The sequence below is a fragment of the Emydura macquarii genome, unplaced genomic scaffold (assembly GCF_026122565.2).
Source record: "Emydura macquarii macquarii isolate MOO-44397 ecotype Brisbane River unplaced genomic scaffold, CSIRO-AGI_Emac_v2 contig_3511, whole genome shotgun sequence".
NCBI classification, from domain to species: domain Eukaryota; kingdom Metazoa; phylum Chordata; order Testudines; family Chelidae; genus Emydura; species Emydura macquarii.
This window is the reverse complement of record NW_027133648.1, coordinates 1,073,684-1,092,668: the sequence shown is the minus strand read 5'-3', so window position 1 is coordinate 1,092,668 and position 18,985 is coordinate 1,073,684. Positions and strand designations below refer to the sequence as shown.

General features: G+C 42.6%; 1 protein-coding gene across 7 annotated transcripts in view; it reads right to left on the bottom strand.

Moving 5' to 3' along the window:
- The window catches only part of SMARCD3 (SWI/SNF related, matrix associated, actin dependent regulator of chromatin, subfamily d, member 3), a 165,910-nt gene that overhangs the window by 66,828 nt on the left and 80,097 nt on the right, over positions 1-18,985 (bottom strand). For all 7 annotated transcript variants that reach the window (XR_010917562.1, XM_067535713.1, XM_067535714.1 and 4 more), the window contains one exon: positions 12,374-12,496. Coding sequence is in view for 6 of the 7 variants with exons in the window: in XM_067535713.1 (XP_067391814.1) it covers positions 12,374-12,496 (123 nt within the window). In the remaining variant the exon portion in view is untranslated. The remainder of the gene's footprint in view (positions 1-12,373; positions 12,497-18,985) is intronic.

Here is an 18,985-nt window from a genome sequence, read left to right as displayed (position 1 = left end):
GCAGTCCTCTCTTGTCTTCCTCCCCCACCACTCAGGAAAAGAAGTTAACATTCATGTAGTCCTGGCCCGGGTGGTGAAGTACCTTGAACTCATAGAGCTGGAGGGAGAGGTACCATCTCTTAATCCTGGCATTAGTGTCCTTCATGGAGTGGATCCATCAAAGGGATACATGAGTTGGAATGGATTCCCCAACATAAGATAATAAGGTAGGGCTTCAACGGCCCATTTCACTGCCAGTGCCTCTTTTTCTATTGTCGAATACCTCGTATCATGGTGAAATTGCTTCCTACACTTAGGTAGTGTATTGGGTGTTCTTCCCCATCCTGTTCCTGGGGAAATCAACCTCTGAGGAGTTGGTCTGAAGTATAAACCACTTCAAAAAGTCTAGGTGGAATAGGACTGGTTCTCGACTTAACTAGTCCTTCAGGGTCTGGAAAGCGTCTTTGCAGTCCCTGGACCATTGTATACTGCTGGGCTGGGAGTTTTTTTGGTCAGGTCTGTAAGGGGTGCTGCTAAGGTGGCAAACTCTGGCACAAAGAGTCAGTAGTAACTGGCCAGCCTGAAAAACTGTCTCACCTGCCACTTGGTCAAGGGGATCAGACAGTCTCTCAGGGCTTGGGTCTTATCCATGAATGGCCATAACCAACCCTGTCCCACCTTGTATCCCAGATACCTCCTTCTGTTCTACTTGGAGGGTTTTGCAGTTAGCCTGGCTTCCCTGAGGGCTTGCACCACCATGGTGAGGTGCCTTAAATGATCCTCCCAACTGGCGTTGTATATCACTGTGTAGTCAGTATAAACTACTGGGAAGTCATTGGAAAGTTGCCACAGCCCGTGTAGTCTGAACAGCATAGCTGTAAACTGGAAAAAGCTGAACGGTATGGCAAAGGCAGTCTTCTCTCAGGAGGTTGGGGTCAGGGGAATTTTCTGGTACCTTTTTGTTAGATCCAGTGTAGCTATAAACTTGGCATTCCCTAATCACTTGAGCAGCTCATCTACCTGGGGCATAGGTAAGCACTGAATCATTAGATCGCACTGAATTTCCAGAAGTGTATTTATAACCTCATGGATCCATCAGGTTTTGAGGACAATGGGGCTTCTCCACCCACTGTGAGATTCTTTACAGGCCTCTAAGGCCAATGTTGCCTCAAGCTGTTCCCAGATAACTTCCCACATCTTGCTGGGCAGCAGTCAGTAATGATCTTGCACCTTCTGCCCTGGGCTGGTGGCTAGGCGGTGAGTCATATTCATCTGTCTGGGGTGAGGCAATAGTATGGCTGAGAAGGACTGGATCAGTACTCACAACTGCTGCTGTTCCTCTTCACTGAGCTCCCAGCCACTGGATACCATCTTTGACTCAGAGGGATTCGACACTATCAGCCCCAAGTCTGGTTCGATGGATTAGGGGCAATCAACAAGACCTTCTGGGCCTTCCAGGCCTTTAAAAGGTTGATGTTGTACACTCGAGTGCGTCATTGTCGCCCAGGTAACCTAACTTCATAGTCCACTGGCCCGATCCTTCAGATCACTTCAACTGGTCCCTGCCACTTGGCCAACAGCTTGGACTCAGATGAGGGGAGCAACAGTAGTACCTGTTTGCTGGGATCCAAGGTACAGAGATGGGTCCCCTGGTTATATCTTTGGTCCTGGGTCTGCTGGATTTTATCAAGTTCTTGAAGGCAAATCCTCCGGGACTCTTGAGGCACTCATGCAGTTATAATATATTCGGAACTGACCCCATGACCCGATACCCCTGCTCCTTCCAGATTTTTTGAAGGAGATCCAGGATCCATCTGGGTTGCCTCCTGTATAACAGTTCAAATGGAGAGAACCCCACGGGTGCTTGGGGAACCTTCCGCAACATGGGTAGCAGTTTGTCCCAGTGACACAGATCATCATCGACAAACTTACGGAGTGTAATGGTTCGAACTCACCACTGGACTAGTGCCTCCTGCTGGTCATCTGGGGATTAGCTTAAGGCCAGTGCCTACATTCACGGTCTGTGCATCGTCACTTTTTCTCTGCAGTTCACCTGTGGCCCTTCTCTCAGCTGTCAGGAACCATAGCATCCTCTTCGTGGGTTGGCTCTCTGGCCATGTCACTGTCTGTGTTCCCCGCTTCCAGGGGAGGTTTGGCTCCTCGGTAGTCCAGTCACATTCCCAGTGGTGACTGCAGTAACTTGTCCTGCCACTTCCTCAGTGGTGAGGGGGGGAGGGGAGGGAAACCCAGGCCTGCTCACTACTCCAGGTCCGAGTCCAGGGACGCTGTGGATCACAGCCTCTTGCTGCACCCCAAATACCTCTCCCAACTGCTGTCTCTCTGGGCCATTTCCCCACGGCCCTAGCACCTTCTTCGCCTGTCCTCAGGACCTGCAACTACCCACTCTCAGCAGCCAGCCAGGAGCTGCTCTTGCTCCTCCAGTCCCTGCCAGCAGTAGCTCTGTCCACAGAGCTGCAGGTCTCTCAGCCTGCAAGAGACACAGCCTATCCTCCTTGAGTTCCAGGCAGTGACATCAGTGCTCTGCTCTGCCCTGCAGCTCCTTCTATATGGGTGTGACAGGTTCTCATGGCAAACAACCTGGGACTGGGGTACAGCTGTACTCCCTTAACTCTCCGGCCTGGGCTGTCCCTCACAATGCTTTGCTAGTGACAAGCAGCAAACCCTTCCAGGTGCTGTTATCACTTAGCCCAACAGCATGTGAAGCCCTACACCCAAGTAGACTGTATAACTGCTCCCAGGGCCCCTTACGAATCTGAGAGAGAAAGGTACCAGACAGTTCACCCCAGCTCCTTTCCTTGCACCCCGAAGTTGCACCGTCCTACCCTGGTCAGAAGCCTGATAAGTATAAATTTATTACCTAGCCACCCCTCTCGCAATTTGGAGAGAACACACACCAACTTTTGTTAACTGAACTGATATTCTCAAAACATTTCAGCCGAAACACACTGTTTTCGTTAAAATATAAAACAGATTTATTAACTACAGAAAGATGGATTTTAAGTGTGTATAAATGGTAGGGATAAGAGATCAGAGATAGGTACTAAAGAAAATAAAGATAAACACACAATCTAAATCTTAAACCTGATAACATGACACAGGCTCTAAATTAAGCAGTTTTTCTCACCCCCACGGGATGTTACAGTTCTCAGACACAAGCTCCTTCCTGAAGCTTGGGGACCAGTCCCCTGTTGAAGTCTTTTTCTCTCAGCGCTTTTTTTGTTTCCAGTATAGATGGGGGAGGAGAAAGGCCAAGGCATGCAGCCCCTGTCCGTTATTTTATATCTTTTGACTATGAGCCTAGTAGACATAGTCCAGGCATGTCCAGGTGGGCTCTGCTGGGTCACAAGGTTGTTCAACACATCCCCACCCCACCCCTGGTGTCATCCTGTGCAAGTGAATCATACAGTTAAGCAATCTCCATTGTATGGTCTTGTGCAACTGCCATTGTATTGTAAATCCTTTGTATACCATTACAGATTCCCTCCTGGATAGTAGTCTGTTAACATGCTCCTGGGTGGAGGTCATTGCCCTTGTAGAAGAGACTCTTAAATTTACAGTTTATTTCTTTTAACAACTATACAGAATCTCATAACTTGATACACTCTAACAATACATGTATTTTGACAGCACAATGGGTTTTAGCAGATTATAACCATTTATTAGCTATCTTACATGGCATGTTTAACATGAATTATTACAATCAGACAGGAATGATGAATATGGGGTTTACAGGGTGCTGCTTCTGAGTACAGTATGTCACAAAGAGCCTGCTGGGCCCTGATGGGCTGGGAGGAAAAGCCCCTCTCCTATCAGCTGCTTCCCACGTAGCCTCCCGAGGGCTCTTTTAACCCCTTCAGTGCCAGTGTGAGGGTAAATACCCCATCACATGGAGCATTGATTTCAGGGTCTCATTAAACCTCTCTACTGGGCCATCAGTTTGGCGGTGGTAGATAGATGTCTTTAGGCCGTGACTGTTCAACAGCCTGAACAATTCTACCATTAATTAGAATTAAAATTCCTCCCCTTTCCCTGGTCCATTAGTATCTCATTTAGTACCCTGACCCAGGCAAATGTTTTCAGAAGTTCCATCGATATGGCAGTCAGGGTCGTGGAACACAACAGGACAGCCTCAGGGCACTGAGTCGTGTGGTCTACCACTAGCAGTGTGTGGTGGAACCTTGACCCACTTTTCTCTAAGGATCCTACCAGGTCCATATCAATCCTTTAATGCACTCCCACCATTAGGAGGGAGATTAAGGGTACCTTGGGTATTCCTTTAGGGCCAGTGCATTGGCATTCCAGACAGGAGACACAAAAATCACTGACTCCATTATGAATGCCAGCCCAGAAAAACCTAAGAGTCATGTGCTGTAAAGTCTTCTCCTGCCCCAGTTGTCCAGTCCAGGGCACCAAGTGAACTAGACCCAACAGACCCCATTGCAACTTCCGGGGTACCAGCAGCTATTGAACTACCTCTTGGGTAGGGTGACCAGATGTCCTGATTTTATAGGGACAATTTATAGGGATTTTATAGTTCAGATTTTATGTCTTGAATTTATAGGTATATTTGGGGCTTTTTCTTATATAAGCGCCTATTGCCCTCCACCTCCATCCCCATTTTTCATATTGTTATTTGGTCACCCAACTCTTGGTTTTGTGGCTCCTTGGTCACCTGGTATAGGCAATTGTGGACCTCAAAGTGGGGCCCTTGAGGAACCCATTAGTTGGCACTCTCCTTCTCCTCAGCATTGGTCACTTGTTCCCATGCACAATTCAATGTTGGGTCTTCTCTCTGCTCCCTCATGAAATCTCTGTTGACCATCAGCCACTCGTGTCCAGTTTCCTCCGATGCTGCCTTCTCTACAGAGTGTGGCCCAGAGAACCTTCAACTGGTCAGGTGGCTCTCACTTCGGACCTTCATCCTCCATTTGCCTTGGGAGCCCCTTCAATCATGGTCTCAGGTTCATTTCCATTGGCACTCGGCTTCCCCACTCCCGCATAACTTCCCCGAACCACCGCCAGTCACATCCCAGGACCATGGGGTATTCCAGCATGTTGGCCAGGCCGACCTAGCACATTTCCTCATGACAGCTAACCATCAGCTTTGTCCTGATGGCGGGGTATGGACGTACATCTCCATGGATACACAGAAGAATATAGGGGCCTCTATCCCGGACTTCACTAGATTGGCCTGTACGAGTATCTGGCTGCACCCCAAGTCAACCAGACCTGTTACTGGGGTGCCATTGACCTGCATAATGATCAGAAGTTTGGGCAGGCTTATCTTCTGGGCCCGCAAGCTTTCCACCAGGCTTGGCAGTAATTACAATCCATAAAAGGGGAAATCGCATCTCAAGTGCCCCTCCTGGCCACACTTGTAACATCTGTCTCTCATTGTCTCTGTTGCGGAGACTCCTGTTTAACACAGACCACAGAACTTCCCCAAAATAATTCCTTGTGCAGATATTTTTAGGTGCAGTACTGGTCACCCTATTTCAGGAAGTGTATTTGAAAATAAGGTGAAATGCAGAGATAGGTGATGAGAATGATTAGGTGCAGAGACTGAAAACACTGGGCTTGTTTCTTTAGACAGGAGAAGAATAAGAAAAGATATAGTGATATAAAACATAAGAACAGATATACTGGATAAGACCAGTGGTCCACCTAGCCCTGTTTCCTATCGTCTGATAGAGGACACTGCCTGAGGCTTCAGAGAGAATGCACATAACAGGGCAATTTCGAGTGATCAATCACCTGTTGTTCAGTCCCACCTTCTGCCAGTTGGAGGTTTAGGGATGCCCAGAGCATGGGGTTGCATTCCTGGCCATCTTGGCTAATAGCTGTTGATGGACCTATCCTCCAGGAACTCACCTAACTCCTTTGAACCCAGTTATATTTTTGGCCTTCACGATATTCCATATCAATGAGTTTCACATGTTGACTGTGAATTGTGCTCTTTTTGTTTGTTTTAAACCTGCTGTTTATTAATTCTGTCTGGTGACCCCTAGTTCCTGTGTTAGGTGAGGGGTAAATAACATTCCCTATTCACTTACCCCATACCATTTGAGATTTTATAGACCTTTGTCATATCCACCCGTCGTCTCTTTTCTAAGATGAACAGTTACAGTCTTTTTAATCTCTCCTGATATGGAAGCTGTTCCATACCCCAATCATGTTTGTTGCCCTTCAGAGCACCTTTTTCAATTTTAATATATCTTTTTTGAGAGGAGACGACCAGAACTGCACACAGTATTCAAGTATGGATTTATATAGTGGCATTCTGATATTTTCTGTCTTATTATATATCCTTTTCCTAATATTCTGTTAGGTTTTTTGACTGCGATTGCACATTCAATGGATGTTTTCAGGGAAATATGCATGACGACTCCAAGAACTCTTTCCTGAGTGATAACAGCTAATTTAGACCCCCATCATTCTGTATGTATAGTTGAGATTATTTGCATTACTTGGCATTTACTAACAATAAATTTCATCTGCCATTTTGGTCACTCAGTTTAGTGAAATCAAGTTGTAATTCTTCGCAGTCGGCTTTGAACTTAACTATCTTGAGTAATTTTGTATCATCTGCAAATTCTGCCACCTCACTGTTTACCCCTTTTTCCAGATAATTTGCTAAGCCTTGGGGGACCCTGCTATTTACCTCTTTCTATTGTGAAAACTGATATATCCCTATCCTTTGTTTCTTATCTTTTAACCAGTTTCTGACCTAGGTGAGGACCTTCCCTCTTATTCCATGACAGCTTATTTTGCTTAAAAGTCAATAGTGAGGGACCTGTCAAAGGCTTTCTGAAGGTCCAAGTACACTATATCCATTCAATATACATTTCTCCAAATGCTTGTTGGCACCCTCAAAGAATTCTAACAGATCGGTAATCCATGATTTCCTTTTACAAAAGTTGTGCTGACTTTTCCCCAACATATTGTGTTCATCTATATGTCTGGTAATTCTAATCGTTACTACAGTTTCAACAGTTTGCCTGGTACTGAAGTTGGGCTGACTGGCCTGCAATTAGCAAAGTCGCCTCTGGAGCCTTTTTTTAAAAAAATCAGCATTACATTAGCTACCCTCTAGTCCTCTGGTACAGAGGCTGATTTAAACAATAGGTTACATACCATAGTTACTAATTCTGCAATTTCATATTTGAGTACCTTCAGAACACTTGGCTGAATACCATCTGGTCCCGGTGATTTATTACTCTTTAATTTATCGATTTGTTCCAAAACCTCCTCAACTGAAACTTCAATCTGGGACAGTTCATCAGATTTGTCACCTAAAATGAATGGCTCAGTTGTGGGGATCTCCCTCCTATCCTCTGCAGTCAAGACCAATGCAGAAAATTCATTTGGTTTCTGTGCAACAGCCTTATCTTCCTTCAGTGTTTGTTTAACACCTCAATTGTCCAGTGGATCCACTGACTGTTCGGCAGGCTTCCTGATTCTGACGTACTTTAAAAAAATTGTTAGTTAGTTAGTTTCTCTTCAAATTCTTTCTTGGCCTGCCTTATTATACTTTTACATTTGACTTGCCAGCGGTTAATCTCCATTCTGTTTTCCTCAGTAGGATTTGACATCCACTTTTTAAAGGATGTCTTTTTGCCTCTAATTGCCTCTTTTACTCTCTTGTTTAGCCTCGGTGTCATTTTTGGTCCTCTTATTGGTGTTCTTTTTTTGAAATATAGATTTACTTTGAGCCTCAAATATGGTGTTTTAAAAGTAGTCTGCATGCAGTTTGCAGGCATTTCAAACATGTGACTGTTCTTTTTAATTTATATTTAACTAGCTTCCTCATTTTTGTGTAGTTCCCTTTTTGAAGTTAAATGCTACCGAGGTGGGTTTCTTTGGTATTTTTCCTCTTACAAAGATATTCAATTTAATTATATTATAGTCACTATTACCAAATGGTTCAGCTATATTCATCTTTTGAACCAAATCCTATGCTCCGATTAGGACTAAATCAGGAATTCCCTCTCTTATTGTGGGTTGCAGGACAAGTTGCTCAAAGAAGCAGTCATTTATGGTATCAAGAAATGTTATCTCTGCATTCCTTCCTGAGGTGACATACACCCAGTTAACATAAGGATAGCTGAAGTCACCCCTTATTATTGATTTTCTGTCTTTATAGGCTCTATAATGTTCCTTTGAATTTCACAATCACTATCACCATCCAAGTCACATGGTGGGTAATATATTCCTACTGCTATAGCCCAGGGGTGGCCAACCAGTCAGAGACGAAGAGCCGCAAAGAGCCACAATTACCTTTTCAGTTTCCCCTCGTCTCTTACCCTCCCACAAAAATTCCTGCTGATCCGTCAATTTCGGCACAGTTTGTCAAGTTCACTTGTCAGTTTACCCTCCTCTCTTGCCCTCAGGGGAAAAGCTTGTCAATTTCAAAGAGGGAAGAGCAGCAAAGAGCTGCATGCAAAGAGCTGCAGCCGCATTTGTATGACCAAAGAGCCGCATGCGGCTCGCGAGCTGCAGGTTGGCGACCCCTGCTATAGCCTTATTGTTCAAGCATGGAATTTCTATCCATATAGATTCTATGGTACGATGATTCATTTAAGATTTTTACTTGGAAACATGCTTTCTTTCACACATAGTGCCACTCCCTACAGGCATGATCTACTCTGTCATTCCTATATATTTTGTTCATTCCTATATATTTTGTACCCTGGTATTATCATGTCCTACTGATTATCCTCATTCCATCAAGTTTCTGCAATTCCTAATATATCAATATCCTCATTTAATGCCAGGCACTCTATTTCACCCATCTTAATATTTAGATTTCTGGCACGATAAAAATATATAATATAATTAATAGTCTACAGAATGGTCTACAAAGACTGTTGACCATATTTACACAATAGAGGACTATCCCAGGAAGAAGTGACTCTGAAAAAGATTTGGGAGTCATGGTGGATAATCGGCTGAACATGAGCTCCCAGTGCAATGCTGTGGCCAAAAGGGCAAATGTGATCCTTGGATGCATAACCAAGAGAATCTCAAGAAGGAGCAGAGAGGTTATTTTACCTCTATTTGGCACTGGTGCAACTGCTGCTGGTATACTGCGTTTAATTCTAGTGTCCACAATTCAAGAAGGAGATTGATAAATTGGAGAGAGTTCAAAGAATAATCACAAGAATGATTAAAGAAATAGAAAACATGCCTTATAGTGATTGACTCAAGAAGCTCCATTGGTTTAGCTTAACAAAGAGTAGGTTAAGGGGTCTTAATTACAGCCTATAAGTAACTACACAGGGAACAAATATTTAATAATTGGCTCTTCAAGCTAGAAGAGAAAGGTCTAATACAAACCAATGGCTGGAAGTTGAAGAAAGACAAATTCAGACTGGAAAAAAGGCATACATTTTAACATTGAGTGGTTAACATTAACCACTGGAATTAATCACTGGAACTATTTACCCAAGCCATGGTGGATTCTCCATCACTGACAATTTAAAAATTTAAAAAGATACATCACTTTTCTAAAAGATCTGCTCTAGAAATTATTTTGAGGAAGTTCTATAGCCTGTATTATACACGAGGTCAGATTAGATGATCACAATGGTCCCTTCTGTTTCTGGAAACTATGACTATAGAAGGTAGAAAGGGAGACCAGAGGCTCCCAGTCTCATAATACAAGAATAAGTAATATTCAATGAACTAAAGACAGCAAATTCAAAAGTGACAGAAAGAAATATTTTTTCAAGTATATTATACAATCTATTGACTTAAAGATTTCAAGTAATAGAAAGTCAACTACATCCCTAGGTAAATTGTTCCAATGGTTAATTTCCCTCACTGTTAAAAATGTGCACATTATTTCCTGTCTGAATTTGTCTAGCTTCAACTTCCAGCCATTGGATCTTGTTATGCATATGTTACTGAGGCCAGGAGTTTAGCCAGATACAAAAAGGGAGAAGACCCTCATATGAATACAGAGAATAGCTAGAGTTATACCCAAAATATTAATATGAATACAAGGAAAACTATAAATATTTTTTTTTTAAATAAGCAAGAGTTTTGGAATGAATATTAACCCTTCTGTTTCAGACCATAAGCCAACTCCGGCTTTTGAAAGTTAGGAAGAAACTACAAGGGTTTCTTGCACCTTCCTAATATACATATAGTATCAGCCACTGTCAGTGACTCAAAACTGGACTAGATGGACCATGGATCTGATCCAGTCCGGTAATTCCTAATAATTACTCAGCAAGTGGCTGAGTGCTTGCATCCCCTCCCCCCGACTCCCAAACCCAAGGCCTCGCCCCTGCTATTTCAGCTACCCCCATAGCTGCCATTTGTTTCAGCACTACAGCTGTACACAAAAGGCCAAAGCATTTTTTAAATGGAGTAAGTGTATCTTCTCCAGTCTCCACTCACTCAAAAATGGTTGAACCATTTTCCCTCAAACTTCTTCAAAATAATTCATCTTCAGACAGAGTCAAGGTTTGAAAAATGTCAGCCTAAGGCGAATATTTCACAGTTCTGAGTGACTTGGAGCAGGCATTTAGGATGGAAATGCTCGGGCATCCTTCACTATAGCTGTCACCAGTGCTCCAGCAATAATAAAAATAAATAAATAAGAACACTCCAAACCAGGCAAAAATTGCCTGATCTCAGTTTGTTTTGACAGATTTTGAATTTCATGACTGCTGCATTTGAGCAATCATTCATGAGTCTGGAGGTAAATTAGCAACAATGTCTGTTTGATTATTCTTTTGAAATGGAATCTAACTGCAACTTCCTGAGCAAATAGGAATTAAGAGAATGTTTGCTGAAACCTCAGAGTTCTACTTTATAATCACTTTCCCATTCCAGATCCTATAAAGTTCTGCTAGAAAGCTTACAGCCTACACTCATGTATTGCTCAGTTCCATGGTTGAGAAATTTGCCACAAAATCCACTTTTTGCATATTTATGAAAGATAACCTATACTTTCAATTTCTTTTAAATGGGGTCATATCCTTGTGTAAAATAACATAGCTTCGTTAATGTCAATGAAGCTATGCTACTTTACACTGACAATTTAGCGCACTATGTGCAAAGAACCTTAAAAACTTACTGTCCATAAACCTGTAAACCAATACAATGTTGCCTTCCTAAATCTGCAAAGAGCCCAAAACAACAACACTGAGAAGTGTTAAACTGTCATCACTGGGCTTCACATTAACTGTCAACAAAGCTAAATATTTCCTTGATGATCTGAGGAAAGGTGGGCTGTTGCTAAGCTGGTAGACTGAGTTTCAGGAGAATTGGATTCAATTCTTGGCTTTGCCACAGATTTCTTGCGTGACTCTGCGTAAGAGTATGTCTTGGCTATGGCATAGCTGTAGTACAGATGCTTCTTACATTGATGGAAGGGTTTTTTCCATCTACATAGGTAATTCACCTCTCTGAGCAATGTAGCTAGGTTGACCTAAGATTTAGGGTTAGACCAGGCCTTAGTCATTTAATCTCTCTGTGTCTCATTTCCCAATTGGAAAAACAGTATTTCCTTTCACCCACCTTTTGTCTGCCTCGTGTATTTAAATTGTATAAAAAAATGGATCACTACTATAACACAGATAAGAATAATGGCTTTACATCATGACAGACATACAGATGCAAGAATCTTCACACTAAGCGATTTGGAATCTGAATGGGGTATGGGCAAACAGCATCTGCAATGGCCAAAATAAATATTCTACGGAGCAGCAAGCAAACAAAGCATTGCAGAATTGTATAATGAACAGAGTGACCTGGCAAACATAGCAAAAAGTAATGCATAACACAAGAGCGGTGCCTGAGGATTTGGAAAAGATCTGGTCTTATCTTTGGGTCTGATCCTGCAAACAATTTTATACATGCTTAACCTTACTCACATGAGAAGTCCAATGTGGGACTAAGTATGTGTTTAAGTTTTTGCAAGATCAGGGCCTTAATGATTATTTATTTTCTGACTAACATTTCTCATTATTTTATTTCCTATTTTCTCCAGTCTTAAACTGAACTCTAACAGTATATTTAATGGGTATCTAGTGTAGCACCTCTACTGTCTTATCTCCTTTTCCTCTTTTTTCCTTAAAAACCTTGAAGAATAATATTTGTAAACGAAAGAGAGGATTATTTCCTATAATAAAGACTATTGGAGATGGCTGAGATCTCCTGAACTGAGTCTTTCAGTCTGTCCTCCTCCAAGGCAGAGTGTTTCCCTGACATATATTCTTAAGTGCCTTGGCCAGCCTACTTTAAAATGTCTCTATCAATGGAGCTTCCACTAGTTCTCCAGTGAGATGGCTCCACAGTTCAGTACATCACATTAAGGATGCTTTTCCTGATTCAGCCAATAGAATCATTTCCCATGTCATACCTTCATCGGTCTCTTCAGGGCTTCCTGAATGTCCACCCGCTTCCTCATAATGGTCTGGTCCAGTTTGCGCTCAAAGGCTAACAGGTCCATGTATGCCTGGGACTCAGGAACCAACTCCCGGATCTGAGGAGGAAGCAGGGAATATCCAAACACTGGAAACAAGGAATTCATCATATTCCAGCAGCAGTAATACATATATTTGTCCAGCCCTTAGAGAAAGGGTTTGCTTAACAGAAGTGATTGTCTCTAGGCAATACAAAGCCTTTTAGATTTGTCTTAAAATTTGTCTTTAAATTTAGAAACCAAGGGTCTCTCTAAACTAGAAGAAAGGCATTTAAAAAAAACTGTTACCTTACATTTTTTAAATCCTAGTGTACACAGGGCGAGTTGTACATTAATATGTTAGCTGGCTGAGCTGAACCCTGGGCTGCCCCACAGGCTTCAATATGACCAGCTAACAAGTGTTAACATACAACTTGTCTTGCCTACACTAGGGGTAGCTATACAGCTAACACATTTTTTTAAAAACATCTCTTTTTCTAGTCTAGAAAAGCTCTAAAAGGAACTGGCAAAAAGTGGGGCAGGAAGAGAGGGGGACAGAAAAGAGAGGAGCTGGGGGAGAGGGACACAGAAAAAGACAAAGAGAAAAGCAAGAAGGGGGTTTGAACAATGAGTTGGAGGCTTGGCAGGGATCCTCCCCTTAGGCTGCACAGCCAAGGGCTCGATTTCACATGTCCTTCAGTTTGATCTGTGTAGCAGTCCCCCACGTCCTGCCTGCTCATGGCCCCCATTCCATGCTGCTGCACAGGGGACTCCATGGAGCTGATGGAGTATGCAATACCCCATGCTCAGACTTCTCCACTTGACAAGAACCTGGTTCCACAAACACATGATTTGCCTCCTTGGATATGACTACACTGGGAAAATGCATCAGCAGAAAACGTGTAAGCTAATATGCTGTTAAACATTACTTAACACATGGTGTAGACAAGGATGAGCTGTGTTTTAAAATGTGTGCACTGGACCTAATGGTTAACCATGACCAGCTAAATATGTTTTTAAACTTGATTGGCCCTTTCTGTACTAGATGTTAAGTCATGTTTAACATCACATTAGTTAGCACATTTTCTAATATGATGATGTATTTTCCCAGTGTAGAAATACTCTTAGAGCTTGGAGATTGGTTACAAGCTACCCACTTCTGGCAAAACCCCATTTGTGGCTAATTCCAGCTAGCGTTTTAAGACTTGTCTAAATCTGGAGTTGTTCCTGATTAACTGTGCCTGACCACTTCGGTTAAGCCAAATAGGAACACGGCACTCTTATTCTTGAATAAATGTGTCCAGACATGGAGTTAATTAGGAACAATTATTCAGTAACAACTCCTTGTTTAGACGAGGCCAAAGAGGAAATGGGTTACAAACAATTCCTAGCCTAGTCTCTCCTAAAGTCTGCTTGTCCATTTCTAATAAACTCACTCCAGCTCTCACCTAAGCAACTAAAATATTTCTGTACTACAGCAGTAAAGACAACTTGGCAAATATTGCTGCTTGTTATTGTTAATAAACTGAGTCTACAATTTGGATTTAGTACATTGCACAAATAGATGGGAAAGAGACAGAATGGGCCTAGAGGGCTTTACAACCAGGCCAACTTCCGCAGGCACGTGTACAGATACTGCCCTTTCTGACAGGTGTTTCTGCATACAGCATATCTGGTACAAACAGGTTCACTTCACAGGAAGTAGCGCCTGCCTTTGCCTGGGTAAGGACTCCCATCAGTTGCAGTTACAGAAATACCATAGCAAAGACTGGACTAGGCCACCCTGCCCAAATCTTCATTTCTGCCATTCCTCTAGTTCCAGGCTAGCTCACCATTCAAGGTCTTGCAAGGCAGGAGAACTTTCGTTAATTCAGCCATGCAAGTTATACATTCCACAAACCCTGGCATCCCCTCACCCATCCCATGCCCACGGTTTGTTTGGAGCTGAGCCCTGAGTCCCCCAACTCATTCCCCTGCACTGTATATGATATGGGGCTGAGCTCAGGGACTTGTTAATAAGGTTATTATGTTGGACTTTGTTATAAGGTAACAATGTTGGACTTTGCAGGATTTTACCTTGTCTACACACCTGTTCACAATTCTGTACAAGGGGAGCAGATAGTAACCACTGTCTTTAGGTTGCCTAACGCTTTCCACTATAAATGATTCTTGCAAACTTTTTCTGAGACGCTCAAACACTTCCATTATTTGAAGGAGCAAGGCCTGGAGCCAGAAAAGTACCTTGTCTTTGTCCCATGAGATACCATTAATGTTTAGCTTTGATATAAGCTACTTAAAATGGCTGTTTTTCTTCTCTCACATTCTTCAGGAAAATGTTGGCAGCACCTAAATAATAGCTGAACATGAACGTTCTGAAGAGCCAAACCCACTTGACCACAGCAGCAGCACACATTGCACTGGGTACACCCAGAGCAGTTACAGCAACTCGTATTAGGGAGAGAGCTGGAATCCTGGGCCAGGCTCCCCACACTGAACACAAACCCCTGGACATGGCCCCAGTGTCACACCCCTCACTCTACTGGCACTACAGGGAGCAGAAGCACTCCCAGATCCTGGAGGGGTAGGGAAGAAATAAAAAAAAAAACAGGTTGGCTCCACCAAGAACCATATTCCAGACACAGCACATGGACCCAGCAGTCCATCTCCTACTTTTGGGGGGACCATACACAGCAGAAGCTCCTCACCTCTCAGAAACAGAAGGAGAGAGAGAGCTGGGCTGGCTGAGTTCCCCCAGACCATCTCCCAACAACTCCCGCTGACCTTCGGGTGCAGCTCACAATTCCCCAATTTTATGCTTTTCTAGCAAGGGCTGGAAGGTGTGGGATGTTTGGATTGCAATTAGGAACAAGGGTGCATGGACTCTTTCTCTTTGTTTTGTGGATGAGAATTAGTTCAGGAAAGACAGGTCACTTTACACTGGAATCAGTTGCCTACATGTTAACATTTCCTCTAGTACCTAAAGTTCTACATAAATCAAAATAAATTGAATAAATGTCTGATATGGGAGACAGTCCATGGGAGCTTCTAATTCACCCCACTACTTGGTCTCTGCAATGGGGGGAGGTGTTGATACAGAAGCCTGACTTCATACCATATGGGCTTAAATCAAGACTGGATGTTTTTCTAAAATATATGTTCTAGTTCAAAGAGGAATTATTTTGTGGAACTTCTATGGCCTATGTTATGCAGGAGGCCAGATTAGATGATCACAGTGGTTCCTTCTGGCTTTAAAATCTATGACTTTAAGATTGGGACTGACCCTCTATTTCAGCCCTTCAATATTATATCCAATATCAGAGAAGGACTAGGGCCTGGGACATCCTGAGTCAATCCTCCACCTCTGAGTCTGATAGTGCAGGCACTGCGTGGTACCTCTGGCACTGTGTCTACCATGAGGATTGAACCCTAGTGTTCCAATCCATCTACCCATATGATGAAGCTGTAGCGCAATATGGCCAAAAAGAAAAAAATTGCAAATGTGATTCTGGGCTGCAGAAACCTCATGTTCCAGGACAAGAAGGGGACAGTTCCTCTCTATATGTCCCTGATGCAACTTCACCTGGACTACTGTTTTTATTCTGGGCACCTTATTGCCAAACACATATTCACAAAGTGGAGGGAGTTTGGTGAAGAATAGGAAAAAATATTTTATGTGCCTGGAGTGCTGGAGTTATTGGATGAGATTCAAGGAGCTAACTGTATATTTTGGCTAGGATTACTTAAGTCAGAGAGTTGTAAGAGTTGTAACAGTAAGATTTTTTAAAAAACAGGTGTTGGAAGGAATCTAAACCCTGCTGCTTCAGGGCATAAGCCAACCTCTAACTAGTGAGGGTTAGGAGAAAACTCTCTCTGGAGGCAAGTTATCCAACAGCTTCATACTGCAGGGTTTCTTGTACGTTCATCTGAAGCAATTGGTGCTGACCCTATCAGACACCAAATGCTGGACTAGAATGGACCATTCATCTGAACCAGTATAACAACATCTCCTCTGCTAAGATAAGAGTAATACTGAATAGAATAACTGCATGAACAGAATTCCATGTAGCAGCAGCTTTATACAGCTCTGTGAAAGAATTCTCTCTCAGATATTCTATACAAGCCCTGTTAGACCTGCTGTACCCATCTAAGCTATTTCTATAATGCCTCTTATCTTGGTATGCATGGTAGAATATGTTCTAAGACCGTCAGCCACTGAAACACCCACTAGATCATAACAAGTCTGAATACAAAGTAATCCATTTTAACAATCTGAGTGGAAGCTTTTTCTTTCCTGGGTTTATTACGATAAGGGAGACTTATAAATTTTATTCTCTCTAGATGGTAACTGAGAACCCTTTTGACATCTAGTTTATGTTATATGTAGAACATTTAGCTTCTCCGGTAAAATATAGGGTTTTGAAAAAGAATTCAGAGAAGTTAATAGATTTTAATGGAAGTCTTGAGCAGGAATTTAGGATGTGGATGCAATACCATGCTCACCCTTTAAAACATTGTATAAGGAGTATCTGTCATCAGGATTTGTAATTCAGTCTCTGCCATATGCTTTACAGGGAGGTGGACCAGGAGTATGCTCAAGGATCTCCAAAAACTCATTCCATAAGTTTTGTGGGCATACAACTGGAACTCAAAGATGATGGAAGCTTCCAAAGAGATGAAAATACATGCGAGATTTCTTCAAAAACCTTTATACCACTGGGTATGCAAAAACTGAAGATCTTGGAATAGAAGATGATGAACTGATATAACACAGCTGTCAGATTAACTTTACCAGTACAGTACCATGAAATCTCCTCTTAAAACTCTCCTTTGCTAGTATGACTACAAAACTGCTTGACAACTGTTAGGCAGCTGTGCTGCTGAGACCACAGCCTACCAAGCTGATCAATTTGGCCTTCCTGGGATTCCATAGATGTTGAATACTGAGTTGGTTGTAGTTTGCTCCTCAACCCATGTCTGAAGTATGTGCCACAGTAACTTTCAGTGGGGAGGGAACAGTGAGGAGCACCACTTTGCACCCATTTTGTCAGATTACCCACTACTAGACAGCTTTGTATCTCAATGATAAACTACTGAATAGAAGTTGGAGCTTGTAGAAGTGTTACCCAAGGTCTAGCAAAGGGAATGACCTGGGTACACAATCCCATGAACTTTAGAAATTTGAAGTAATATCTCATGGTTGGATGAGACAAAGCTCTAACCAGATTGATTTTGAATTTCTTGAAATCCGTCTGCATTTGCAGATTGAGCCAAGAATAGCCTTTAGGAAAGACACAGTCTGAATGGGGTAAAAATAAACTTGTTCCAGCAGATCATAGGACTCCACAACTAGAACACAGAGCAAATTTACTGAACATCAAGTCACACATTCTGAGCACTGAACCCTTATGAACTAATGATTAAGAAATGGTTACACATATATTCCTGGCTGCTACAGCTGGCATTTGGGGAAGACTCCTGAACATAAGAACGGCCATACTGGATCAAACCACTAGCCCCTCTAGCCCAGTATCCTGTCTTTCAACAGTGGCCAGTGCCAGATGTTTCAGAGGGGATGAACAGAACAGGTCAATTTAGCTTCTGGCAGTTGGAGGTTTAGGGACACCTGGAGCATGGGATTGAGTCCCTGACCACGTTGGCTACTAGCCATTGATGAACTTATTCTCCATGAACTTATCTAATTCTTTTCTGAACCCAGTTATATTGTTGGCCTTCACAGGATTCCTTGTCAATGAATTCTATAGACTGACTTCGTATTGTGTGAAGAAGTGCTTCCTTATGTCTATTTTAAATCTCCTGCCTATTAATTTCATTGGGTGACCCCCCCCCTGGTTTTTGTGTTATGTGAAAGGGTAAATAACACTTCCTTATTCATTTCTCCACACCATTCATGATTTTATAGACCTCTATAATATCTCCCTGTAGTTGTCTCTTTTCCAAGCTGAACAGTCCCAGTCTTTTTAATCTCTCCTTGTATGGAAGCTGTTTCATGCCCCTAATCATTTTTGTTGCACTTCTCTGTACTTTTTCCATTCCTAATAGATCTTTTTTGAGATGAGGTGACCAGAACTACATGCAGGATTCAAGGCACGGACATACCCTGTATTTATATAGTGTCATTATGATATTTCATGTCTTAGCTATGGTTCCTAACATGGTTAGCTTTTTTGACTGCTGCTGCACATTGAGTGGATGTTTTCAGAGAATTATCCACGATGCCAAGATCTCTTCCTTGAGTGGTAAAAGCTAATTAAAACCATATCATTTTGTATGTATCGTTGGGATTATGTTTTTTAATGTGTATTACCTGGCACTTAGCAGCACTGAATTTCATCTGCCATTTTGTTGCCCCATTTTGTGAGATCCCTTTTTAACTTTTTGCAGTAAGCTTTGCACTTAGCTATCTTGAGTAATTTTGTATTGTCTGCAAACTTACAGCAATTCTGGGCCCCAGGGTAGAACAGTCAATAGCCTAGAAAGGGAGGGCTGAGGTTTACAACCATGGGAGGTGGGTGAAGTTTCCCCTTGGGGAGGCTAGCTCCCCGCCCCGCC